The sequence below is a fragment of the Malurus melanocephalus genome, unplaced genomic scaffold (genome assembly GCF_030028575.1).
Source record: "Malurus melanocephalus ecotype Western Australia unplaced genomic scaffold, MMel_1.1 scaffold_213, whole genome shotgun sequence".
NCBI classification, from domain to species: Eukaryota; Metazoa; Chordata; class Aves; order Passeriformes; family Maluridae; genus Malurus; species Malurus melanocephalus.
The window spans coordinates 989,869-1,000,239 of NW_026623445.1; the positions used below are offsets into that span (position 1 = coordinate 989,869).

Below are 10,371 nucleotides of genomic sequence, written 5' to 3' on the forward strand. Positions count from 1 at the left end.
GTGTGCGCGGGGGGCGGTGGCGCGGAGCGGGCGCTGGGGCCGCGGCCGGGGATGGGGGCGGCCGGCGGCGCGGGCAGCTGAACGGCGCGGAGCGTCCTGCGCCTCCCCGTCCCGCCCGGCCCGAGCCGCCATCCCCGCCACCATGAACCGCCTCGGCTCTGGACCCGTGGGCAGCACCGCCACCGCTGCCGCCGCCGCCGGGCAGTACCGGGTGTGCGGCAATTGCCGGAAGGTGCCGAGACAGGTATCGGTGGGCGCCCTCTGAGAGAAGGCGAGAGCTGCGGAAGAAGCTTGTAGGGGGGATTGGGGAAGCGAGGGGCAGTGGGACAGTGACTTGGCGGGGGGCGACACGGACGGCGACAGTGGCGTGAGGGGAAATGGGCAGTGGGGCAGCAGTGGGGCAGCAGTGGGGCAGCAGTGGGGCAGCAGTGGGGCAGCAGTGGGGCGGGGGGATGGAGTGGGACAGTGGGGTGGGGATGTGTATGGGGCGCTTTCCAGAAGGTGAGTGCCCGGGGAGTGTGGGGTGGGGTCAGCAGAGGGGTGCAGGGCGAGGAGTACGTGWCCCCGGAGGTGCCGTGGGGTGCCAGGTCCCGCTCCCCCGTCGCCCCCGTCCCCCTTGGGACGGCTGTCATTTGCCCTTGACCTGGCTGCCCCCCTGCATCCCGAGSGTTTGGGGGACACCCGGCCTCCCCGATGGCATTGGGGGGGCGGTCGACTTGGGGCCCAGCCGCGCTTGTAAAGTTTATTATTCACGTATTTCACCGTCGAAATTCATCACGGCGATCTCCGTCAAGTCTTTGTGCGGGGGGGATCTGAGMTCAGAGCTTTGAAAATGTCCAAAAAGCGCCCCAGAATTGCCAGCCCCCCGTCCCCCCAGTCCGCTAGATCGCATCCCTGCGGTGCCCGGCCGCTTCCCTGCGGACCCCCGTGCCCGCACCCCCTGCTCCCGACATCTGCCGCACGGGGAGCATTAGTGGAGGTGCTTTTTGTTTGTCCAGTGCAAATGAATTAAAATTGCTGAGCTGTTCAAACGAGCCGAGTCTCCGAGCGCCCAAGAGGAACGCGATGCCGGTTTTGGTTTTATTTTAATTCAATCTCTCCCAACACATTTTGCTCCAGGTTGATTCTTGAAAATGCTAAGAAAGCCTGTAAGTCAATGAGCTCAAATATTTGCGCTCTTTGTCCAAAAACTGTTTTTCTTCCTCTGTGGGTCAGGCCAAGTGCCAATCAAAGTTGTTTTTCAAGCCTCTCTTCCCTGCAGTAGGACTGCTTTTTTCTTTCTTGCTTTTTTTTTTTTTTTTAAGGGTTTGGTTTTTGGAAAGGAGGTGTGTATTTAGGGGAGGGGGAGGAGAAACGTTTAAAATCGGTCAGAGCGAGAAGCAGATCTTAGAAATCATGTTTCTTGAATATTTTAATGGAAACAAAATCTTATTAAATGTGCATGCTTGGTATGTGCAGTTATTTTTTCCATAAACTCTTGGATCATATTACAGTTGATACTTGGTGCTCAGCTCTTAGCTCAGCTTGTGAGAAATGTAATGGATCAGAGAAGCACACATCAGCAGAGTCTGATTTTTAACCATTTCGKTGCAGGATCGAATTTCTTCTTGGCTTTAGCTTGCTGCTCTTCCCACTTTARGAAAAACAAGTACTTAAAAGAGAGAAGTTCTGCAGGGTTACAGCCTSAAACAGCTTCAGACTTGACATATGTCTAAAGACATACAAATTAACCAGTGCCAAATATGTCTGTAGAAAAAGCAGGGAGGGAGCTTGCTTTGTTCTGCCAAATAATCAAAATGTTTTGTTGACAAATAAAGTGGTGCTTGGCAGCACTTGTAGATCTAAAATTAAATTTAAGTTACTGATTTTTTTTTGACGCTGTATTCTCATTCTGCTGGGTAGGACTTTTTTGTATACCTCTTTAATATCAGTGGGAGGTAGGAGGCGGGGACAGGGTTAGATGGTACTTTTCTGGTAACAGGAAACTTGCTGGATTTGATTTATTTTTTAAAGCAGTTTAAGGATTTAAAGCAGTTTGATTTATTTTAAAGCAGTTTAAGGATGATGGTGAAACGTAGGCACCCAGTTTGGTCTGTTGAGGAAGGCAGCTTATTGCTCTTCTGCTTTGGCTGTGGCCATTTCAACCATTACAAAATTGGGGAAGAATAAAGAAACTGAGCAACAGCCCATGAAACGCTCTTGAAACAGAAATAGGTGTTCTCTGCTTTCAGTGGTTGTTCTGTGACATTGTTCCATCTCTGTTGTAGGCTGCACTTCTATAAAAATAGAAGTGCAGAGCTTCTGACTACATTCATTAAAARTTGGTGTAATGAAAATCACTGTAAATTTTAACCTTTTGCGCCTCATTGGCAYGCATGCAAGTAGAAAACATGAGAAAAAAAAAGTCTTGATGCAAGTGAGATGCAAATTTGACYTGAGTCTCAGAGTAATAATCTTCAGATAAGTGCTGCCTCATCTGTTCTTTTGATGGTATTGGKTTTTTTTTTTAATGTTCATGTGATAATATACTGAAAAAAAATTATTGGCCTTGAAACATGTTGAATCTCTTCTGCCCTCCTCAGTCTTAAGTCTTTATTTGAAGTCATTTGAGTGCTCACAGTTTAGGTCGTGCTGTTGTCAAAACCATAAGGGGCAAAGCAAGCTTTCAACTTGGTGGCATATAATGAAATTTGAAATAGTCTAGCAGGTTTTGGATTCTCATGGRTGAAGGTAAGTTTCTCTTTCAGCTGGGAAACAGGAAAAGCTAGATGCAGCACCTCATGCTTTGGCCAATTTCAAATTAATCAACATTAGGTTTTATTATGGAAAGTTCTGTGAGAATCTCACTAARGATTCATGGGTTGAATTTGCCTATGAAGAAGGTTTCTCATATTAAAAAGATACAATTTCCAGTTGGGTTTATTGTTGCAGGACTTTTTAGATAACCAGATCTACCTGCAGAACAATTATTGCTAATCAGAAGGGCTTAGACAGTCATAGATATGACAACTGCATCATTATTTGGTTTAGGAGAAAAAAAAAGATGGACTACTAGTAATAGGTGATGCTGTCTTGGATTTGGTGAGTGAGCTTGTTGAACAGACAACCACGGCTAATGTTTTAACTCAGTTTATAATAAATGGAAGAATGACCAAAACAGGATGAGTAGCTCTGGTTCATGGGATGGATGGGCYGGCTTTGTAACAAAACTGTGGCGTACCAGTAGGGGAAAGTGCTTAACATGGCATACAAGTGCTGTTGCCAAGTCTTTCCTAGAGGTGGCTGAGAATTGCTGYCACTTCAGTGGACAGCTCTCCCGTTTGAAAATGCAACATGTAGAGGAGTCCCTGGGCAGGGGAGCTCCAGGGTGTTATCCTAGKGGGGATCTGGAGCCTGATGGAAACCCAAGGTTCTCCCTCATAAACAAAATCAATATSCCAAGCAAGAAAGAGGACAATATATAGGGAGAGCTCAGTATTTCTTTGGACAAATAACTRCTTCTGTAAAGTCTTTGGGAATAAGCAAAAAGTCTTCAGGGGATGGAAAAATCCTGATATGTCAGGAAATGTAAGAACAGGGAGTGTTTGCCAACTGTTCTAGCTTAGTTGCAAATTGTAAAGCATGTGAAGTAAAAGGCTCTTTTACCTGCAAGTCAGCAGGATAGAAAAGTATAAACATGGTTCCAGGATTAAATATTTGGYTTGTGCTAGGTTTCAGTGAGGGAGATAGAAGGGCAGTGGCAAGATGGAGGAGGGTGGTTTAAAARCAACCTTCAATATTGGCAAGGTGGAAGTGGACCTGGCTTAGCTGACCCTCCTGGACTGAGCCAGTCTGTGTTGAAGTACTGCATAAAGGCATATGAAATCAGGCATCTTTTCCTGGTATTTATAGACTTACCCAATCAGGGTGATCCTGTGAGAAGGGAAGTACCCATCAAAATGATGAACATAATTTGCTTCTCATCCTCCCATGCCAGTTTCCTTCTTTAGTACAAAGTTACTGGAGCAAATACGAAAAAATATGTATGACACAGTATCACCAAAAGTGGGTCATGCCAGACTAATGTAGCAGTCTTCTGTTGATAAGACAGCTGCTAGAGAGTCCTCTTCCAAAAGCTTTGAATGGATGAAAACTGCACTCTAGTTGTTAAACRTCTGAAGTAATATCGAAGGTCAAACTTGACATGCAAGTCAGCACAAATTAAATGTTTGTATTTACTAACATCAAATGTTCTATATATTAAAAAGTTTAGCTGGTTTTGAAAATTATTTGGGCAAATTCAAAACAGAAAAATTAAACAACACCATAAATATGTAAAATAGAGACACCTCTCAGTATAGTTTCTGTATGCTTTTCTGGCTGTTACATGTTTCCTATTGTTCCCTAACAGTGAAAGATTACTGGGCAAGAGGTACCTTTGATCTGACACAATTTGTCTGTTTTTCTGTTCATTACAGTGATTGTGAACTGATGGGAATGGGAATTATGGTGGGCATGCTGAAAGGAGAAGTCACTGTGCTGAGAGGAGAATACAAGTGGTAAATGTTGTTGGTCCAGGGAGAGAGGGATAATTCGTGGAAAGCTGGGAGACCTTGAGCAYTGGCATAGTTAAAGTGGTGTGAAACTCAGTGGTGTGAAACATGAGAGTTATAGGCTTGGCTGTTTGTCACTCACAACTTTCAGTAAGAGCAGCTCTTTGAAAGGAGCAGGGGAAAAGATGTCAAAGCAGAACGACCAGCATCTTACTGTCACCCTGCAGGGCCGTGGTGTTGAAGAGGAGGGAAGCTGGGAAGGACAGGCCCTGGTTAAATAGGCACAGTGGGGAGCTGGCTGGGTGCTGGGAGAAAGGGCATACTGATTTTGCAGGAGGAAACTTAAAAAGTTTGCTTTTTAAATCCAGCAGAAACAAAGGCTGAGAGGGGATATGATCTGTGTCTATAAATACATCTCATGGAAAGAGCCAGWGAGGAGAAATTAGTTCAAGAGTAGACGGATGCAAAATGGTCACAAATACATTTAGGCTGGAAAGTGGAAGTGTCCACAGGTACGAGGGTCTGGAAGAGTTTGTTCTAGGTCTGGTGATGCCAAAAAAAAGCACCCACTTTTAAGACAGCAAAATGTGTGAACGTCATGAAATGATGCCTGTGCTCACAATAGCACTAGCCTAGGCTCAGGGAGTTGAGGTCATATCCAAAAAAAAAAAAAGAAAAAAAGACACACTTTCATTCACTTTATTGTTCTATGTGGGTGAGTAAGAAAGTAGCCCAAAAGTGAACCAAAAATAGTTTAATGTCAGGTCTCATAAGCCCATGTAAGCTGAAATATGTGTCACCATGAGTCATGAAGATGCATGGAGATGCTTTTACCTGCACTGTWAAAATCAAAAGGCCTTTCAAGGATATCTCAGCTATTTTGAGGGAAGTCAACCTGGTTCRATCTATTTTGAGCACAGGCAAGTCAACGTTGCTATGCCTTTGCTTGGAAAACACCCTGGGTTTTCCACAATGTAGCATTTTTGTTGTTATTGTTGAGTTGCATAATCTAGTCAGCATTGCAAATCTCATCGACAAACCTTGGCTGTCACAGAGAATCTTTATTCCTAAAATCAAATTATGTCTTTTATAGTTTGAAGCCTCTTTAATAGAGGCACCAAACTATAGAAGACTATTTGATCTCTCTTCACACTGTAGGGAATGTGAGGGTTGCCTAGGTGGCTTTAAATCTCCAGTGTGTCTCTTCCTAAAGGAGTTCYCAAAATGATTTGCAAAGTCTGTCATGAAAAACCAACTCTGTTTGCATTGGTTCTAWTTTTAGCCACATTCTGTTGTGTAAAACATTGTGTCTGCCTTCAGTGTTTGTGTCTTCCAGTCCCCTGGAGCATTGGTGAAACATGGTGAAACCAGCTCAGGTCACTATTCCAGCTAACCCYGTGTGCACAGCTTGGGGGAAAAGATGGGTTTTTTAGGATCCAAAAACGTAAAGCTATAAATCAAGAGCAACAAACCAAACTTTTTAGGGCAGTTAAAGTTGATAGCAAAAGGCCCCTCAATCTCATAATTCACTCTTACTTTTTCTTGAAAGGTTTGATTTTAAAAAAAAACAAACAGCAAACTAACAACTAAGAACAGGGTTATTTCCTGTGAAATAAACGCAGTGAAAATCCAGAACTGACTGGTTTCTCTCCTTCCCTRTCCTCATGAATGTTTCAATAATTTGTATCTTTTCAGAGTCTGATCAATTTAAATGATTGTTCTTCCACCCCCTTTGTAATTATATATRGTCTTTGTGTCCTGGAATCAAAGAGCAGTAGTGCTCTTTGCACATCTATGCTGGTCCTGAGACTTCCTGGGTTCTCCAACTTTTGCCTTAAAAGCTACTGTAAAGAAATTTCCTTGTGTCTTCCTATTTTTACAGGCTGAAAATGAGATGGCAGAGATATTAAATTTTCATTAGACCTGTAATGAGAGTGGCATGAGTGAAATGAACCTCTGGTGAACGACGCTGTTTTGCAATGAAAGRCTGTAAGAGATGGCCTTGTAGCAACCATGCTCATTTACGATAGTCATTCTGTTTAAAAAAAACAAAAGCAAAAACAGTCTTCCCTGAATTACAGGGAGGGAATGGAGGTGAGAAAGGAAAGAAAGTGGGCAGGAGGATTTTCTTCAAAAGAAACTTTGAGGGTTAGTGTAGGGAGTGGGTTAGCCAAGCGTGGAGGTTGTCCTCTGCTAAGACTTACTTCTGCTGGTAGGAGTGGAGCATTGCATTAGCCAAATCACAGGCTGTGGTTTTGAGATGTGGACTCTGTGAGCATTTGCTTTAAATTTATGCATATTACTTAATTAGGGCTTCAAATCTCACATCTCTTTAAATGGCAGTGTTTTGGAATCTGAAAAAATAATATGGTTCATTAAGCATCCTTGGTTTTTTCTCTCTCCCACATTGGCAAGGGAGCTGCTAACACTCATTTATTTTTTTTATTTGAACCTTTTTTTCTGGCTAGGGAGATCTGAGCAAGAGAAGATAGTGATGTCATTCTCCCCTGGCTGTGAATAGCTGGGGTCTGGAGATTTTATTATCCGATTTTCATTTACAGGGCTTGAGAATAAGGAGGGATCTCAAGCATAGTTTGCATGGCCAGGCTGAGTATTGACTTTAGTCTAAGTGGGTCAGGATGGACCGGTGGGAAATGGGGCATTTTCAGTAGAAAAGAAATTTGAGTTGTCAGGAGGGAGACCTCAGTTAATGAGAAATTGCACCTCATCAGCTTTGGAAAAACCTGTATAGAAATAATTTATGCTGTTTAATTTTTCTGTTCTTTGCAGGTGTTCCTGTTTGTATGCAGAGGTCCTTCCCATTGTTGTCTCTGCAGCCCAGCCTTGTAGTCTCTGTGCTTTGAGTAGAAGCTATAGGGAACCTAATGCAGATGAGTCAAGGTGTGAAATACCATTACAGGGAGGTAGGGATACTCTGCACAAACCATTTTTATTCTGATTGCCTATCAGTCAGTCCATGAATGCATTAGAGTTAGTTCAAGAGATCTTAAGGGGGTTCTTGGTATGCCATCCTGGGCAGACCAGTGTTGCTGATAATAGGGGAGGCCATGATCATGGGGTATTAATTTTAAATGTCTCTCTTAACTACTAGTTTTCAATTTTTATTATAGGATGCTTCTTGCATATCAGACATTAGATAACTATCACTTGGGGCAAAATACTGGTATAGATGGTAGTTAATATTATGTGCTTAAGAAGCTGAAAAGCTATTTTGTTCCTGTCACAGACCTTATCAACCACTGATTTATTCAAGTATCTTCATTCTCTTACTTAGATTGAAATTAAGATGTTTTGAAGTGTGGGTTTTTTTCTTGTGGGGCATAATCCTTGTGACAGTTGGGGACTTAGGGAGCGACTGAACAGGATGTAAGTGATGGTGCTCAGGGTAAGAGAGAGAAGTCAGTGCTCTTAATCTAGCAAGATATCTTAAATCTTTCCTGAATGTCCCTGGTTACCTGAATTAGGGTAAGATAAATAARCAGATACAACCTCCTGATTAAACACCTTTTGTTGTTGTTAATGACTCTTGTGTTTCTCTCAGGGTAAACATCTTGTTTTTTGAGACCAGCAACAGATTTCCAATGGATTCTGAGCTCAGCGCCCAACCTATTGAACTTGGTAACAGTGTGAGGCTACCTGCAGTCCCCTTCCTCAGGGGATCAGGTGTTTAATAATAATGGAGTGGAATATGAAGTATTCCTGGCTTCATGTGTTGGGAGTAGGCTGGAACAGAAGWACTAAGTCTTTATCACAAGGGAGTATGATGTGGTCAGTATGTGGACCACCCTTTGGGTTGTGGTTTAAGTCTTCCAAAATATACAAATGTTAGGTTAATGTGTATGAAAGCCAGGAGGAATCACTTTCTTGAAAATTCTTTGGAGTCATAGGACTCTGTTATCTCTGCAAGTGCAAAARACATTTGGAAGAAAAGTAAAAGGTAGCTTGAAAATCAGGTTTTCGTCTATTGAGAATGAGCAATAAAGTCATAAATACAGTCAATATGTCTCAATTGCTGCACTTTGGAATCAAAATGTGTAATTGTGTATATGCTTTAAAGCATATTAAATTTGAAATTAGTTTTGTCATGAAACTGGAGAGAAATGGAAATTCTTTCAGAGTCATTTGACACTTAGGATGGATTAAAATTGTTCCCTAGAAAGRAGGAATGGTTGCAAGAATGACTCTTCACTTAACATTTTCAAATGAAAAAYTCATGCTTTTGAGCAATTGCACATAACCTCAGTAAAACAAAGTTATGTTGATGACAGTGAAGAGTACCAGCTATCTTGGTAGCCGTTCTAGAGCAGCACACAGCTGCTTACTAAAAATCATCTTTTTTCTGTCTTGAGGCAGTTTATTATTGCATTGGATTTGCTCTGGCTGATGCTAACAAAACAATTGAAAGCAGYATATGTTCTCTCCTCCATATGAATTCTTCAGTTAAAAACTGTTTAATAAGACAGTATCTTAACAGTGTTGAACCTAATTTAATAGCACGTGCTTGTAAATATGTTTAATGTCTCCTGCTTTACCATGTGGTAAAGGGAGTATAGTTACATTATTGTCTAAATGTATCAGGAGGGGTTTTGGCCATATGGTTCTAAATCTGTTTTAAAGTAATTATGCCTATTAACTAAAAAAATAAAAAATATTCCCCTCTGAGTTGATTGACATTCCTCTCAGTAAAGCACCCTCATTGCTGATTAGASGTGTGGAAATAATAATTTCTTCTAGCATTTAGAAATTTGATTAGACCTCTAATGAAATGGAGCGCCTACATGCTGTCTAAATATTCTACCTGACACCAGCTGGATCTCATCCAGTGTGAAAGAACACTTGAAATGTTGCTTTACTACAACATGTTTTGTGTCTTGAAGTAAACGTGCTGCCTKCATGCAAATACCCACTGGCTATGCAGCAAGCAGAGCAAACCTTGGRCCTCCCTGGGGGTCAGCATCAGGATGTGATTATTGCAGTGAGCRCTGATTGCCTTTCTGCAGTACCTGGCTTGGAAAATTAAGGCTGTTTTTTTCCAGAGAAGCACCAACACTATTAAYTCTGCAAGCTGAACTTCAGGTGGCTGTGCACATGTGCAATACRCAACATGATGTGTCTGTGAGGTAGAAACATGATGAAGCTCCCAGTTTGGCCCTGTTGTGTAGTAATAAGGTGACAACAACACACTATAAACACGAATTTAAGGTTATAGCACCACATTTCTCTCCCYGTTATGAGCTGGCTCATTCAGTTCCCTCCAAAAGCTGATTGCAACACCTATTAGGTGCAGTGACAGCTGTTGAGCACCCATGTTTTAAGTCTTCTTTAATTCATTTGCAGCCATTTTCACTCCAGATCACTGTGGCTAGAAAATTCTAAATCGAGACTCTGTTAGTATCTGGTGGTGGAAAMTTCCAATCCCTAGTGGTAGAGACATGTTAAAACACTTGAGGAACACCTGCAGTGCATGGTGTTCATTAGTCAACAGATSATTTTGACAAGTTACCTTCTCCCTGTGAAATCCAGAAGATAGCCCCTAATACTTCTCACTAGTCAGACATGGCCTTTTGTGTTCTTCCTTGTGTTTCGTTTTTTAGGATTTTTTTACTTCTTTTTCTCCACCATATTTAATATTTTTTACATTTTGCTATCTCCACATTTAAACAAATACAGAGGAAATGTTGAACCAGAAAAACTCCTGACTRCTTTATGCCATATTAAGGCTTCAGAAATTATTTTCATCTTCTGTTCCTTCCAGAAAACCCAAACAAACTGTTCAATTACAATAGTATTTTAAATTTTGTGTTACTGGGGAAAGATT

The 10,371-nt window shown here is 42.0% G+C and overlaps 1 protein-coding gene across 2 annotated transcripts in view; it reads left to right on the plus strand.

Annotated features, from left to right (window-relative positions):
* Positions 1-10,371, plus strand: part of SESN3 (sestrin 3) — a 45,572-nt gene that overhangs the window by 649 nt on the left and 34,552 nt on the right. Inside the window, exon 1 of one of the 2 annotated variants that reach the window (XM_057373999.1) lies at positions 32-244. The exons of the other annotated variant lie outside the window; for it this stretch is intronic. Within the exon in view, the coding sequence (XP_057229982.1) occupies positions 143-244 (102 nt within the window). The 5' untranslated portion in view covers positions 32-142. Of the gene's footprint in view, positions 1-31; positions 245-10,371 lie in introns of those variants that run through there. 2 annotated transcript variants of the gene reach the window in all.